At 46.8% G+C, this 17,497-nt stretch overlaps 1 protein-coding gene and 1 long non-coding RNA gene across 2 annotated transcripts; both read right to left on the minus strand.

Annotated features, from left to right (window-relative positions):
- Positions 1-4,594: 4,594 nt before the first annotated feature.
- LOC117060281 (neurofilament heavy polypeptide-like) lies at positions 4,595-6,952 on the minus strand. Its single transcript, XM_033172498.1, has one exon. The coding sequence runs from the start codon at positions 6,950-6,952 to the stop codon at positions 4,595-4,597; it is 2,358 nt and encodes a 785-aa protein (XP_033028389.1).
- A 3,522-nt stretch (positions 6,953-10,474) lies between these two features.
- Positions 10,475-16,714, minus strand: LOC117060533. The gene is made up of 3 exons (XR_004428005.1): positions 16,694-16,714; positions 10,995-10,997; positions 10,475-10,585 (listed from the first exon to the last, which is right to left on the minus strand). It is a non-coding gene; the product is annotated as an uncharacterized LOC117060533 (long non-coding RNA).
- Positions 16,715-17,497: the final 783 nt, after the last annotated feature.

Here is a 17,497-nt window from a genome sequence, read left to right on the forward strand (position 1 = left end):
ACTCAGGGCCGATTTCCTTGAGAATGGATAGGTTTGATCTTCTTGCAGTCCATGGGACTCTCAAGAGTCTCCTCCAGCACCATAATTCAAAAGCATCAATTCTTCGGCGATCAGCCTTCTTGATGGTCCAGCTCTCACTTCCGTACATTACTACTGGAAAAACCATAGCTTTAACTATACGGACCTTTGTCGGCAAGGTGATGTCTTTGCTTTTTAACATGCTGTCTAGGTTTGTCATTGCTTTTCTCCCAAGAAGCAGGCGTCTTCTAATTTCGTGACTGCTGTCCAACACGGCTACCTTCCTGTAACTAGAACAGATTGTAGAGGTTCCTTTGAGCCCAATACGGAAGAAATACAATTCACCAATGCTTCCAGGACTACAGTTCCCAGAGTCATCTGAGTTACTTCTAAACCAGTTTAAGGCTGAAGAATGATGCATATGCCCACCAGCAAGACTTGCAAATTCAGCGCCAGCCTCCAGCCACTGCACTTGTCCATGTGCCAATGAGCCAAAGGTCTAGGAATATTTATTTCGACTGCTGGGGTTGAGCTAATACCTCATCACCCCTAATAGATCACTCTGCATTACTGCAACTAATACTTTTCAAACATTAATTACCTGCTTACTCTAATACGTGGGTGTTAATGAAAGCCAGCTGTAGTGGCTCAGAATAAAGATTAAGTAGCTGTCGAGTTGGCCTCCTTAGAATGGGCTTTTACTTTTTTCCTTTTAGCAAGCGGATCCAGCTGCCCTCAAAATGATTGGCAGCCCTGTGATGTAATTAGCTGCATCTACAGTTTGCAAAACTCATTAAGAAGGGAGCGGTGTGTGTGTGTGTGTGAAGTTTAGAAATGTTCATATCAGAGCCACAGGTCAGTGACAGAGCATTTGCTTTGCATGCAGGAGGTCTCAGGTTTAATCCCTGGTACCCTTTGGGAGAGACTCCCTGCCCGAAATCCTGGAGAGCAGAAACCAAGAAATGTTTAAATCTCCTCTCCCTATTCTGCAGCCTCTGAATCATGTTAACAAGGGAATCAAAATGGTCTGAAACCACATGATCCAATCTAGGTGCTAAACACATACACCCAGATATTGCACAGCTGTAGACTTCCATCTACCTCCAAACAAAGTTTGACTTCTATTCTTAGCATTGTCTTCTAAGCACCCCCCCCCCCAAATAAATTCATTTTTAGGTCCAATTATTTCGCCTCCTATAGGACCAGACCAACAAAGCATGATCTTACTTTCTGGGGAATGGAATCCTACTCTTTAGTTTCCTGATTATTTAAAATGACCAAGGCCAAATGCTTGAGTAAAGATACGAAATGATGCAGATTAAAGGGGACCCCTTTGATGCAGAGCCCCTTTCTAAATGACAATATTCCATTTTACAAAATTTAGGAACGGTTTTGTACTATCCTGCTCTCACTTTTCTCTACCCCAAATTTTCCTTTGGAAGTTCTCTTTCAACCCTACGACGAGCCTTTTGCATACGCAAAAATATAAAAATGGCAGACCGTTTAAGCTTATTACTCTTACAAATTAACTTTATTATACTCCTTATATGATTTTACAAAATCGCTTTCACAAAAAAGCCTTGATCCTTCTTAATCTATTAGCCAATAATTAAATTGATCCTCTTTTCAATTGTTGTTGCCGCCGCCACAGTCTTGTAATCCTGGTTAAGAATTGCTGTTGGATAGTCTGATTTCACATTGGTGAATTCTTTCCTTTCTTTCAACATCAAAACGATTTCCGCCGGTGACCAGGATTCCAGTAGGTACTTATCATTTACTGTATACTATTTATTACTACATTCCCAAGAAATCCTAAGAACTACCTTCATTTTGAAAAAGGATGAAGGAATTATATGTGCCAGACCCGCCCCCCTGCCCCAATTGTGCTCATTTATTCATGATGGCTCCAGCCTTTCTTCCAATTCTCCTCCCTTCCACTAAACTTATCCTTCAATTCCAGATTCTTAATTTTAAAAATTATTTCCTTCCATGCACCCTCCTGCTTTCGCTTGCAATAGATCATTTCTCTTATTAATAAATCCTTCATGTAAGCTCCCTACACTGTAAATATATGCATCCCAGGGGTAAAATTCAGTATGAAAATTGCTTTATTTCTCTTTTAAGTTAATTCACAAATAAATCCTGAACCACCACCGATCTGTGTGTTCCCCATCTTCTCTACCATTTAAACTGCAGGTTTCAAGGCTGTGTAGTCAGATATTATTCTGGCCAAAATCTCACATCGTGTCATGTTTTCCTCTAACCAAATGCCCCATTTTCTCTTTTTCTCTTCGTTCCTGAATTAAGACCTCAAGCATTTACCAGGCCACAATCAAGTTCCAGATTCATTAGTCAACTGTTCCAGCGTATCTGAAGAAGTGTGCATGCACACGAAAGCTCATACCAAGAACAAACTTAGTTGGTCTCTAAGGTGCTACCGGAAGGAATTTATTTTATTTTTTATTTTGTTTTGAAAAAATAAACAACCACACATTTATCTAGGACTTATTTTCTCAGTCGTTATATAACTTTAACAGCTGCATTTACCCTGCTCATGAAGTCCCTTTCTCAGTCTCTGCCACAAACCCCTTAGTGCCTTTTTCTGAATTAGTCACTGTCCGTCTGCAAAACATTTGACAGTCCAACCACTTTGTTCCATTTATATTTAATGCTTTGCTCCTCAAAATATCCATTAAGAATTTATCATCTTTCTCCTGTTCAAAGTCACCAAAAGAAGTTCGGCTGATGCCAAGGGCAGAATCCAACATAGCGTTGAGTGGACATTCTGTCAGTGGACAGATTTCTGGTTGTGCAATGGAATGGTCTCCTTCGCACCTCATAAACAACAACAACAACAACAACAACAACAACAACAACAACAACAACCCCCTGGGGTGTGGGAGCAGTGGGGCAAAAGTCCCAGTACATAAGCAGAAATCCTTGCGCTGGCAGGATGAGGTAACAGAATACCATCCTAAGATTTCCAAACAATGTACTGTTAATTGGTTCCCCCATCCGAAAATTTTGCCCATTATTTGGTCCCCAGTTAGATGCATTGTAAAACCGAACTAAAAGCACCAAAACTAAGCTATTTCCTTTCATGTGCATACTGTAGCTATTTCACAGAACAAAAGACTTATAGAGTTGGAGGGGACCCAAAGGGTGGAGAGTCCGGCCTCAGTTCCAGATCTGTCATTGTCACCTGTGGTCATCGAACATGGATTGCTGCACAAAGCCAACCATTTCTATTGTTGGTGGGGTTTTTGTGGTTCTCCAAAGAGAGAATCCCTTGGTTATAGAGATGTATGGCATAGGGTGGGCCAAAGCTTATTTCGGATGCAGTATTGTAACATACCCTCCAACATTTCTCTGGTGAAAATAGGGACATCCTATTTTATAGTAGTAGTAGTAGTAGTAAAGGTAAAGGTAAAAGGACCCCTGACTGCTAGGTCCAGTCACGGACGACTCTGGGGTTGCGGCGCTCATCTCACTTTACTGGCCGAGGGAGCCGGCGTACAGCTTCCGGGTCATGTGGCCAGCATGACTAAGCCGCTTCTGGCAAACCAGAGCAGCGCACGGAAATGCTGTTTACCTTCCCGCCTGAGCGGTACCTATTTATCTACTTGCACTTTGATGTGCTTTCGAACTGCTAGGTGGGCAGGAGCTGGGACCGAACAACGGGAGCTCACCCAGTCGCAGGGATTCGAAGCGCCAACCTTCTGATCGGCAGGCCCTAGGCTCTGTGGTTTAAGAAGAAGAAGAAGAGTTTGGATTTGATATCCCGCTTTTCACTACCCGAAGGAGTCTCAAAGCGGCTCACATTCTCCTTTCCCTTCCTCCCCCACAACAAACACTCTGTGAGGTGAGTGGGGCTGAGAGACTTCAGAGAAGTGTGACTAGCCCAAGGCCACCCAGCAGCTGCATGTGGAGGAGAGGAGACACGGACCCGGTTCTCCAGATTACAAGTCTACCACTCTTAACCACTACACCACACTGGCTCTCAGTGTCACCCACAGTGCCACCCCCGTCCTAGTAGTAGTAGTAGTAGTAGTAGTAGTAGTAAATTTATCATTTATACTTGGAGGGCCTGTTGTAAGAACCTTGATTGCTTATTACGGAATTTCTTGTTGATCTCTTTTTGTAAATTTTCACCAGGAAAGCTTGCAAGATTTCAACCAGGCGCCCTTCAACCACATAAGGTCAAAACTGCATGAGTTAAATGTGCACATGGACAACAATTTTGCATACGTTGAAAGACAAAGGAAGGTACACGTTTCCTCATTTTTGTTTTTTATTCTGCTTCTTTCAGCCTAAGGCTTTGCTTTTCTGACAAAAGAGGCCCACCATGCTCCCAGGAACTTCACTTCCCCTTGCTAGCCACTGTGCCTTCTGTTCGGAAAACAGGACATGATGACTCTTGGATGCCATTTCTCTTTTGGGGATACAGGTGTCTCTGCCACTCAGGTCTCTACAATTCCATGAGCAGCTCATTACTCACAGGGTAAGCTGGGCCTTAGCCATAGACTAACCGTCCGCTCATATAAAGACCTTCTTCTCTTTCCCGCTGTTGCACCTGTTATTCCCCCGGGTTCTCAGGTTCACTTGGCTCGGGGTTTTCAACCTGGTCTTCTTCAGGTACTTGGTCCTGGGGTGCTTCAGGTACTTGGTCCTGGTCTTCTAAAGGTACTTGGTCCTGAGGTGCTTCAGGTACTTGGTCCTGGTCTTCTGCAGGTACTTGGTCCTGGTCTTCTGCAGGTACTTGCTCCTGGGGTGCTTCCACTGCTTCTCCAGGGTTATGAAATGAAGACTCTTCAGTCTGCAGTTGCTGAGATATCAGTGACCTGCCTGTTCTTTTGTTGACAAAGGATCCTTTCGCTAGAGAAATGGAACTATAAGTCCGTTGAGATACATTGTCCTCTCCATCCGCGGCTGCTGCTATGCTCTCCAGGGCTGCTTCGCTCAAGCGATGGCTCAACTCTTTCTCAGCATCCTCTGCTTCCTGGTGCTCCTCTTCCTTCTGGTCGTCAGAAGCTGGCTGGTTGGCAGGACTGGGTTCTTGCTCCAAAGGAATCTGGCTGCCACGGCGGGATCCTTGGCTGTGCCTCGACTGCTGACTAGCACGGCGGGATTCCTGGCTTAAAGGTGGCGGTTGGTCTTCTTCAGGCTTTGCTTCTGCTGTAGCAGTATCCGGAGGCATTTCCAAGGCCTTGGCCACCACTCCCTCACCGCCAGCACCAAGTCCAGATGGCTTTGAAGCAATTGCTGCCTCTTCCAATGCTATTTGATTCAGGGCTGAAAGTGAAGTGACTGTTGTCTGTTGACTGTGGCTTACCAAAAACTTGCCTGTCTTCCTGTTCAGCCAAATTCCATCCGGTAGAGAAACAATGCTGTATGTCTGCAGAGCTACATCCTCCCCTTCGGTAAATGACACAATGCTCCCTAGCGTTTCTTGGCTTTCAGAGGGACCTGGTTGTTCAGTTACTTCATCCACAGATAGGTGGGTATGCAGTTGAGATTCATGCAGTGCAAATAGCTGGCTCTCTTTGCGGGATCCTGGCATCTCCACCTGTTGGCTCTCTTTGCGGGACCCTGGCATCTCCACCTGTTGGCTGTCTTTTCGGGACCCTGGCATCTCCACCTGTTGGCTCTCTTTGCGGGACCCTGGCATCTCCACCTGTTGGCTCTCTTTGCGGGACCCTGGCATCTCCACCTGTTGGCTCTCTTTGCGGGACCCTGGCATTTCCACCTGTTGGCTCTCTTTGCGGGACCCTGGCATCTCCACCTGTTGGCTCTCTTTGCGGGACCCTGGCATCTCCACCTGTTGGCTCTCTTTGCGGGACCCTGGCATCTCCACCTGTTGGCTCTCTTTGCGGGACCCTGGCATCTCTATCTGTTGGCTGTCTTTGCGGGACCCTGGCATCTCCTCCTGTTGGCTCTCTTTTGGGACCCCTGGCATCTCCACCTGTTGGCTGTCTTTGCGGGACCCTGGCATCTCCACCTGTTGGCTCTCTTTGCGGGACCCTGGCATCTCCTCCTGTTGGCTCTCTTTTGGGACCCCTGGCATCTCCACCTGTTGGCTGTCTTTGCGGGACCCTGGCATCTCCTCCTGTTCACTCTCTTTTGGGACCCCTGGCATCTCCACCTGTTGGCTGTCTTTGCGGGACCCTGGCATCTCCTCCTGTTCACTCTCTTTTGGGAGCCCTGGCATCTCCTCATATTGGTTATCTTTCGGGGACCCTGGCATCTCCTCCTGTTCACTCTCTTTTGGGAACCCTGGCATCTCTTCTTGTTGGCTCTCTTTCTGGGACCCTGGCATCTCCTCCTGTTGACTCTCTTTCCTGGACACTGGCCCCTCTGCCTGTTGGCTCCCTTTCCGGGACTCTGACCCCTCTGCCTGTTGGCTCTCTTGCTGGGACCCTGGCCCTTCTGCCTGTTGGCTCTCTTGCTGGGACCCCGGATCCTCTGGTTGTTGCTCACTTGTCTGCAACTCTGTATCTTGGGGCTCTTGGGCCTCTAGTTGGGGAGGCTGCTGTACCTCTGCTTCTGCTTCATCACCCCCACCAGGGACTGGTTCTTGTTTTTCTTCCTCCTCTACTGTAGCTTCAACCTTGATTTCATCACTCTCTGGGGGCTGATCCTCTGTAGCCTTTGGTTGATCACCTAGTGGACGAGGAGCCTCACCTAGTGGACGAGGGCCATATATTTTTGTTAGGTAGTCTATGAACAAACTCTCACTGGTCTGTTGACCTGCAGATTTTACTTCTACACTAGTTCTTCTGCGCAGGTAGAATTTTTCCTCCTCAGGAAGTTTCTGATGGTCCTGTGGCTGCACTTGCTCATTTTCAAGTTGTGCTGGCTTGTTCTCATCTGACTCTTGTGGCTGTTGGCTGCTTCTCCGCGTTCCTTGAGCATCTGGTTGCTGGCTTTCATCCATCAATTCCTGCCCTTCTGGTTGTTGACTCTCAGGCTGTGACTTCTTGTGTTCTACCTGTTGACTACCACGTCTTGATTCCTGTCCTTTTTTGAGAGAGGTTCTACTGCTGGGTAAAGTGTCAGGAGGAAAGTCTGTCTGTTCATTTTTATTCTCCAGTTCTTTATGTCTAAAAATGCTTATTTTGCTATCAGTCTGCAATGTTTTGTCTACGGACGCTTTATTAGTACTTTTTCTCTTTCCTTCCACCTCTTGATCACCTTGCTGGGATTCCTGAACCTCTGCCACTTCTACTGGTTTAGCTTCCGAATCTTTGGGAGCAACAATCACTTCTTCAGCAGTTTTCACTTTTTCTCCAGCATCACTATCGGCCTCTGGTTGGCGAGAAAGACGAAGAACTTCTGCAAGAGGTTTTCGCTCCCAGATTTTACTTGTCTGCTGACCTGTGCATTTCACCAACTTCCCTGTTTTTTTGCTGATCCAAGACCCATCCTCTGGTACTGCAGGTGGTTTTTCTGCAGGCTGCTCTGCTGCTTTCTCTACACTTTTCGGTTGACCAGCAAGTTGCATAACTACAGAGAGTGGCTTGTGCTCCCAAATTCTACTGGTCTGCTGGCTTTCACATTTCATAACTTTCCCTGTCTTTTGGCTAATCCATGTCATGTCCTCCTTGGTTTCAACTTCATTTATAGGTTGCGTTATGGAAGGTTTATGGCTTTGTGAGGCCTGGTGGCTAACGGATTGATGACTGCTTCGGCGAGATTCATGTCCTGGGACCTGCTGACTGTGTCGGGATTCCTGGCCTACAGCTGGTTGACTGCCTCGGCGGGATTCGTGTCCAGGGACCTGCTGACTGCCTCGGCGGGATTCATGTCCTGGAAGCTGCTGGCTATGCCGGGATTCCTGACCTGTGAGCTGTTGACTTCCACGGTGGGATTCATGTCCCGGGAGTTTCTGGCTATGCCGGGATTCCTGACCTCCAGGTGGTTGACTGCCTCGGCGAGATTCCTGTCCTGGTTGCTGCTGGCTATGCTGGGATTCCTTGCCTGTGAGCTGTTGACTTCCGCGGGGGGATTCATGTCCTGGGAGTTTCTGGCTATGCCGGGATTCCTGACCTCCAGGTGGTTGACTGCCTCGGCGAGATTCCTGTCCTGGTTGCTGCTGGCTATGCCGGGATTCCTGGCCTCCAGCTGGTTGACTACCTCGGCGAGATTCGTGTCCTGGTTGCTGCTGGCTATGCCTGGATTCCTGGCCTATTAAAGGTTGACTCTGACTCCCTCGACGGGATTCATGGCCTGGGAGGTGCTGGCTATGCTGACTGCCACGACGGGAGTCATGACCAAGTTCCTTTTTGAGAGATGACATGCTAGCACTTACGCTCCCAGGAGGAAGCTCAGGCTGCTCCTCTATCAGTTCCTTATGCTGAATAATGCTGATTTTGCTCTCAGGTCGCTCCACCTCACTTTTATCAGAACTTGATGTCTTTGGGACATCTTGGTCCATTGCTGCTAGGCCGTTATCTCCACTTTCCTGGTGTTGTGTCAACTCTTCGACTTCATCATTATGTTTCTCCTCCTCCTCACTATCTTTGATTTCATCACTTTGTTTCGTTTCCTCATTGATTTCATGTGCATCTTCTTCATTAATTTCAGCAATTTCCTCCTTGATTTCCTCCTTGGTTCCATCATTATCTTCCTGTTCTGCAGTATCTAGCCCACCTTCATTTGCGTCACTGCTCTCGAGAGTTTCCTCAGTCTCATCCATTCTTCTTCCATCTGCATATGGCTATGCTAGGTTGTTCAGTCTCCAGAGCAGGACTTGTGGAGTTTCCCGAGATGTCTGTTAACTACTCCAGTAGTATGCTCTTTTCCTTCCTGCTTCTGTTCTTTATTCAGGGCTGATCTTTACAAAAACTATTCCGAGGCCCAGATGGATTCATGGCTCTTATATTTAAAAGCCCTGTGACTTAGTGCTTCATTCTGAGTGTGGCTGCCTTCCTCCAATGTATTCCTTCCTTTCCGTTGCTAATAACAACCATATTGTTCTAGAAGCTTCAGAACTTGGTTTCCATATATCTATGACATCAGTTATTATTCTGCTCCATCTGTCCTTTTATTTAACAACAAGCAGGACCTGAACAGGGCTTCAGATAGAACCATACACTTGGGAAGTTTATAAATGGCATTGGAGCCACCATCCTGAGGTGACAACAAGTGCAATTTAATGAAAAACCTCTTGTATTTTAATCCTGAAGACCCAAGCTTCTAGATCCTTAGATCACGGTTAGTTTTCTCATTTGTAAAAATGGGAACAGTAGTTTATCATTGTTGTTTGAATTGTTTTTATATGTGATTTTTTAAATCATTAAATCACTTTGAGTTGTTCTATATCATTACCTCATTTCATGATTAATACACATGCACAATAAGCACTAGCGATTTCTGCTGATTCCCACCATGTTCTGTTACATTGTGTTAGTATGCATGTTGTGAACCTGTGCTTCGTAAAGTAGAACCTCTACTTACGACCACCTCTACTTGGGGCCTGATCCAAGTTGCGACCATGGCAAACCTGGAAGTAAATACCAGGTTTGCCGCAATTTGCGCCCGCACAGAAGCGGCTGCCGCCGTCTGCACATGCACAGAAAAGTGCTGCTGCTGAATTTGCCTGCGCACAGCGGAGCTTCTACCAGTGACACGGATCGACTTACAGACGGATCTCCGGAACTGATTACGGACGTAGAGGTTCCACTGTGTAGCCATTTGCACCATGTAGCAACTTATGTTCTAGCTTTGAGCTGTATCTTTGTGATTCACATATTAGCTGTATTTCTGCCCCCAATTTTTTTTTGGGGGGGGCTGCAACTTGCAAAATAATCAGTTTCATAAAGCAACAGGTTACCATAACTTCTATATTAAAAGTTACAGGTAGGTAGCTGTGTTGGTCTGCCATAGTCAAAACAAAACAAAATAATAAATTCCTTCCAGTAGCACCTTAGAGACCAACTAAGTTTGGTCTCTAAGTTAGTTGGTCTCTAAGGTGCTACTGGAAGGAATTTTTTATTTTATTTTATTTTTTCTATATTAGAAGCGCACTCAAGGATTTCCAGGGGTACACATTATCACATTGTGGCCCTTTGGGCCACTACCAAAACATCACTTACTAGCGTGAGTGAAGGAAGGATAATACTTATTCAATATACCCTTCCCTATTGTCTTTAACATTCCAAGAGTTGGGCCATGGGCCTGATCCAGAAGGCTCTTCTTACTTTCTTAGGTTAAGAGGATGGTCTTCCGCAGGTGCCAAAGAAAATAGAGATGGCGCCTGCCCAATATTCAAGGGGAGGGAGTTCCAAAGGGTAGGTGTCATGACACTAGAGGCCCCATTACTACATTGCGGGGCACAGAGCTCCTGATATATCTGCAGGAGTCTGTCGCCTGCAGAGTACAAACCCATTAACATGGGCAAGATTTCTCGTTGCCCCAGTGTCCATCACTAAACACTTCCTTATGTGGTGGTGGCCCAAAGGGCCACAATAACTGTGATAATGTGTACCCCTGGAAATCCGTGAGTGCGCTTCTAATAGGGAAGCTATGGTAACCTGTTGCTTTATGAAACTGATGATTTTGCAAGTTGCTGCCCCCGTAAATTGAGACACGGTGCAAATCGCTACGCGTAACACAGGTTCCCAACATGCGCACTAACGCAATGTAACAGAACACAGTGGGAATCAGAACTTAATCAGCAGAAATTGCCAGTGCTTATTGCGCATGTGTATTAAACATGAAATGAGGTGATGGTGTACCTGATTGGTGAAAACTGGAATCCTTTGTTCGAAACTTTATAAATACCACTGCCAGAACCACTGGGCATGGCTACAGTTTTTGCAGAATAATTCAACTGTAACCAATTGCCTTGCAATAAACATTGGACTCTTAACTCCTCAGGCTTCTGGGTTTTTATTGGCATAAACTCAGGAGATAAGCCATTTTTGGCTTACAACACTTACACTGATTCACACTTGCCATTTTAATGCCCACTCAACCCCCTGGCATGACAACTGAATTCTTCCATTTGCCCCTGTCCCCCATTCCCTCCAAATACTTAAAAAAAAACCCTCTTAGGGGCTTGGTCTGATGGGCTTAGGAGAGAGATTGCCATCAACACCAGTGATACTATTATTTGTTTGTAAAATTGACATTTAACAATGATCACAGGGCGGTTTGCAACATATACTGTACTCGAAGAGGATATTGATGCTTGAGAGTAGTCGTTGACAGTTCCCAAAGACGGAAACAGACAAAAATAATAGAACTAAAACTATGTTATATGAGAGTGCTTGGTTATGACCTGGGTTCGAATCCTCACTCAGCCACAAAACTCACCGTATGTGGCGTTGAGTACAGTCACTGTTTCTCAGCCAAACCTTCCTCACAAGACTGATGTGGGGATAAAACAAGGAGGGGGAAGAACCACGTCTGCCACCTGCAGCTCCTTGGCGCAAAAGGTGGCATATAAATGTAGTAAATAAATTAATAGTAATGGCTCACAGTGTCACCGACGCCAGCCATCGACCACCTTCCCTACTCTTTCACCCCGGCCAAATTTCACTCAACTACTAGGTACAATCTGCCTCTGACCTCCCCCCCCCCCAAATCTCCTCAGGATTGTGCTTGAACAGTTTAGCGGGTAAATGAATAATTATTAGAAAGCTGAGGTCATTTTAATCTGTTTAGCGGATAAATGAGTAAACATTAGAAAGCTGAGGTAATTTTGACCTGTTTCAGTATTTTAACCGCCGTATGTTTTAAAGCAGGGGTCAGCAAACTTTTTCAGCAGGGGGCCAGTCCACTGTCCCTCAGACCTTGTGGGGGGCCAGACTATATTTTTTTGGGGCGGGGGAATGAACGAATTCCTATGCCCCACAAATAACCCAGAGATGCATTTTAAATAAAAGGACACATTGTACTCATGTAAATACATGCTGATTCATGGACCATCTGCAGGCCGGATTTAGAAAGCGGTTGGGCCAGATCCGGCCCCCGGGCCTTAGTTTGCCTACCCATGTTTTAAAGTATAGTTGTGAATTTTTATTTTACTGTTTCATCTATTGTAAACTACTTCTGAAGTTGTTTTTTTAAAAAACAACAACAACAACACACAATCATGTGGTGACTAAATTTTATGAAACACACAAACACTCACTTATGAAACTTTCTTCTGGCAAGGCCTTCTCCTCAAGGCCTTCACCCCCCCCCCCCCCAAATCCTTAATGCGCTGAGGGATGAAGAGTGGATTATTTTCCCCTCAGCCATCTCTGGCTTTTGCCTCAGGCGGACTTTCCCTCAGCAACTGACTTTCCCGCCTGACTGTTAGCTGCCTTTCTCCACCCAGGAGGCAGCCCTCCGGCCAATCAAAGCCTGCTCTTTCCCCAGACCCAATCAGAACGTATTTTACCTCAATGCAGGTGCCGCCCCCTGCGTATTAAAAGCGCTCGTCTCTTCCCCAGCAGGCCAGCAAATGGCAGGAACAGCGCAAGGCCTCAGGCGGTCGCAGTTATGGCTGCCTGGCATCAACAGAGGCCACAGAAATCCTTAATAATAATAATAATAATAATTTATACCCAGTCTATCTTGCCAGGTTTCCCCAGCCACTCTGGGCGGTTCCCAATAGAATATTAAAAACATGATAAATACATCAAACATTAAAAACTTCCCTAAACAGGGCTGCCTTCAGATGTCTTCTAAATGTCAGATAGTTGTTTATTTCCTTGACATCTGATGGGAGGGCATTCCACAGGATGGGCGCCACCACCGAGAAGGCCCTCTGCCTGGTTCCCTTTCTTTAAAAGAGGTCCGTAGGCTGCCTCAGCTCTCCCCACAAAGGAGGGCATTGCCTACATGGGGAATCCGGACCCCAACCGCTCTAGGGAGCGATAAAAAGGCAGGCATCGTCACATTGGCAAGGCAACGGTTACTTCTCCTTCATTTCTGATTCTTAATGGGTGGATAAATCACAGAGGGTGTCCGAGGCTGACCCGATACTCCATAATGATAGTTATTATATTGCAAGTGTCCCTCGGAGAGCCCGAACAACTGAAGTGGGCAATTGCTTTCTTTTTAGATTTAATTAGAAAGAAAAGAAGATCTGCAGATGAAAAATGTCCGGGCGAGAGCAAAGTTCCATTAAAACAAGGACCTCTGGAAGAGCTGTGTTTTCGATGCCTCTTGCTCCGGGACTTTGGCACGCCTTAAACTGTCCCAGGCGGAGCCTGCAAAGTCGAGCGGTTCGTTGCAGGGAACGAAGTGGCCGCAAGCCGTGCGGAAACCAGGCGATTTGGGCAATTCAGAGTGGCATGGCTATTTGCACATGCACGAGGGATGAGAACGCAGCAGGGAGCGGGAAACTGTGGCCCTTCAGATCTTGCTGGACTGCAGCTCCATGACCACTGGCCATGCCAGCCGGGGACTGATAGGAGCTGGAGCCCAACTCCCTTTAGAAGATGGGCTCTCCAGCTCTGCCCTACAGCAACCTTGTAGAGTCTTCTTTGGCGATCCCTCAGAGCCGAGTAAGATTGTCTTCCATGAACACGTTCTTAACAATGAGTCCGTAAGTGACTGTGGAGGCCAATTCTGGATCTACACGTCCTTCCACGGTGGGGAAATTGGTTTCTGGGCAGGAGTTGATCACAGTGAGGGTTTGCCAAGCGTGCCTTGCTCTTAGTATGTTGCCCCTGTATGCACAAGCTTGCTTCTGGGCTGCCGTATTTCCTCTCTTCCTTTACAGGGGGCAAACCCAACTGCAGGCCTATCTCAGGATCCCTTGCTGGGGAGATGGTAATAACATGCAATCCTGTCCTCACCTTTCAGAAGCTTGAAGGACTGCATCAATAGGAGTATAGCATCTAGATCAAGGGAAGTAATAGTACCACTGTATTCCACTCTGGTCAGACCTCACCTGGAATACTGTGTCCAGTTCTGGGCACCACAGTTCAAGAAGGATACTGACAAACTGGAACGTGTCCAGAGAAGGGCAACCAAAATGGTCAAAGGCCTGGAAACGATGCCTAATGAGGAACGGCTTAGGGAGCTGGGTATGTTTAGCCTGGAGAAGAGAAGGTTAAGGGGTGATATGATAGCCATCTTCAAATATATAAAAGGATGGAGGGTGAAAGGTTGTTTTCTGCTGCTCCAGAGAAGCGGACACGGGGCAATGGATTCAAACTACAAGAAAGAAGATTCCACCTAAACATTAGGAAGAACTTCCTGACAGTGAGAGCTGTTCGGCAGTGGAATTTGCTGCCAAGGAGTGTGGTGGAGTCTCCTTCTTTGGAGGTCTTTAAGCGGAGGCTTGACAGCCATCTGTCAGGAATGCTTTGATGGTGTTTCCTGCTTGGCAGGGGGTTGGACTGGATGGCCCTTGGGGTCTCTTCTAAGTCTAGGATTCTATGATCAAGAAACAACAGGTTCAGCATCTGCTTGTTACCTGCTTTCAGAGCTAGGCTGATGCTTCTCCTCTGCCAAGTGGGGCCTTGGGTCCCTTCCATCTCTACAATTCCATGACTCTATGAAAAACAGCTGGTGGGGAGAGAGAAAGTGGCAGGGAAGGGGTTCATTACTTGTGTCCTACCTTCCCGATGCCAAGTTTTTTCGGCCTCCTTTGCATTGGAGAAGGACCTGAGTTCTCAAGCGGCTATGGAAGCAGAATGTGTAGTCCTGACACAGGTCACTTAGCAACTAGGAAATAGCTAGCTCAAGGCTGGCCAACTTTTCATACCAAGTGGACCACAAGGGTATTTTGACACAGAATCACAGTACCCTAGAGCTGGAAGAGATCCCCAAGGGTCATCTAGTCCAACCCCCGGCAATGCAGGAATCTTAACTAAACCTTTGCTGAAAATTTGACTTCCAACAGATATCGGGGTAGTTGAAGTCTCACATGACTACTATATCTCTCCTTTTAGAATGTTTGGTAATATGCTATGGGAAGGCACCATCCAAATCCTCAGTCTGGCTTGGAGGCAGGGGCGTCTTACCCATAGAGGCTAGTGGCATGGGGCGCTGGGGCGCCAAGGAAGAGGCTGAGGCTGTACACGGTGCCTCCTGGCATCAGCTTGCTGCCCTCGCCCGCCTCTGCCATGCCACGCCGAAGCAGCGCCGCGCCCGGAGACTCCGTCTGCCGTGGCCACTGCGGCACGAAGCGGCCAGCTGAGCTGGGAGGTGCCTCGTCCAGCCTCTGCCTCTTCCCCACCAGAGGAGCCGCCCTTCAGCCACTGCCCGCCTCCTCCAGCCCCACCAACAACTCTGGGAAACATGGGGACGACGACGATGCTGGAGGAAACTTTGCACCACGGCGCCGGATATGCTTAAGATGGCCTTGCTTGGAAGTCTGTAGCAGACGCCCACAGGAAGGTCACTGTTGTTTCTCTCCCATTCAGAGAGAGGGTTGGTCTTCCCCAAATCTGTCAGTGCATTTCAGCCGAGACCCCATGCTGTGTGAGTCAGAAGGGTGCAATAGCGGAGTCCCCTCCCCTGCCAGCATACATTACAGCCTGGGTTGCGTTTCGCACGCAGGTGAAGTGAATAAGGGTAATAAACTTCAACCGGCACTTTGTTAAAAGAGGGTAATTTAATTTTAATGCTTTTGCAGAGAGCTTCATTTTCTTCAAAAAAAAAAAAAAAAAAAAATAGAGGCCTGCAGCTACTCCTGCCTTATTGGACAAGTGCGTCAAAGTTGTTAACATTAAACGGGAGCTATTTTAACGGCATTATGCGCCCCCACAGCCCGGCTCTCACTTATCACATTCTCCTGGATGCAGCTAAGGTTATTGTGCTCGGGCTCCCAGCCATGTGAAGGACTTGTCAAATTATCATGTTTAGGGAAAAATGGGGAAATACTAGGCAGAGGAGAAGAAAGACAGGGAGGTGAAAAGAGCTTTCTGGCTGCAGCTGGCTCGTGTCATTTGAATGGCCAGAGCCATTAAGCCAAAGTCACGATATGCCTATCATTTTAATGCGGGCTCCATTGAGGCACCTCAAAGTGCACACAAAGGCAGCTAATTCCCAGGACTTAATTCATGTTATTACACAGAACCGTACTGCAGAGGTAGGGGCTGGAGGGATGTTCGACAATGCAAGCCCTCCTTAACTCGGCCGGTGAAGTGTAGGTGGGTTCAGGCATGACTTAAGACCGAGATTCAGCCCAAAAAGGATTTATTGGAACATCAGGAACAAGAAGAACAAGAATGACAAGCAAGGAAGTGGTAGGTCCTCTGCGTGGTGAAGATGGAGAAATGCTCTTGGGTGACAGAGAAAAGGCGGAACTGCTCAACACCTGCTTTGCCTCTGTCTTCACCCAAAAGGAAAGCGATGCTGAACCTGGTGATAACAGAGTAAATGGTTGCAGGTAGGTAGCCATGTTGGTCTGCCATAGTCAAAACAAAATAAAAAATTATTTTTTAAAAAAAATCCTTCCAGTAGCACCTTAGAGACCAACTAAGTTTGTTCTTGGTATGAGCTTTCGTGTGCACGCACAAGTGTGCATGCACATGAAAGCTCATACCAAGATTAAATGTTGTAAGGCAGGGGTAGGCAACCTAAGGCCCAGGGCCGGATGTGGCCCAATTACTTTCTCAATCCGGCCCATGGACAGTCCGGGAATCAGCATGTTTTTACATGAGTAGAATGTTTCCTTTTATTTAAAATGCATCTCTGGGTTATTTGTGGAGCATAGGAATTTGTTCACCCCCCCCCCCAAAAAAAAAATATAGTCCGGCCCAACACATGGTCTGAGGGACGGTGGACCGGCCCACGGCTGAAAAAGGTTGCTGACCACTGGTTTAAAGGAACTTTAAAGGAATTCAGATCTCCAGGGCCTGAGGAACTGCATTCAACAGTAGGCCTACTAAAGGTGCTTGCAGGTGTAATTTCAGAGCCTTTGTCTATTATCTTTGAGAATTCTTGAAGAACCCGTGAGGCTCCTACAGACTGGAGGCGGGCAAATGTGTCCCCATCTTCAAAAAGGGGGGAAAGGGAAGACCCAGGTAACTACCGACTGGTGAGCTTGACCCTGACACCAGGGAAGGTCCTAGAACAGATAATCCACTAGTCGGTCAGTGAGCATTTAGAAAAGGATGCTGTGATTACTAAGACCCAGCATGGGTTTCTCAAAAATAAGTCATGCCAGACCAATCTGATTTCCTTTTTTGATGGAATTACAAACTTGGTGGATCACAGAAATGCTGAGAACATAGTGTATCTTGATTTCAGTAAGGCTTTTGACAAAGTCCCCCATGATATTCTCGCGAGGAAGCTGGTAAAACGTGGGTTGGACGAAGTAACTGTTATGTGGATTTGTAGCTGGTTGACTGACTGAACCCAAAGAGCAATCATTAATGGTTCCTTGTTGTTGTGGCGTGGGGTTAGTGATTTCAGTAAGTGATTTCATCTCTCTTACATAGCAGGCAAGAGACAGCTTCTTGATGTAACACTCTTTATTCAGGCAAACAAGACTGGAGACTGAGGAGAGGGAAGCTACATTTATAGGGAC

The sequence above is a fragment of the Lacerta agilis genome, chromosome 1 (assembly GCF_009819535.1).
Source record: "Lacerta agilis isolate rLacAgi1 chromosome 1, rLacAgi1.pri, whole genome shotgun sequence".
NCBI lineage: Eukaryota > Metazoa > Chordata > Lepidosauria > Squamata > Lacertidae > Lacerta > Lacerta agilis.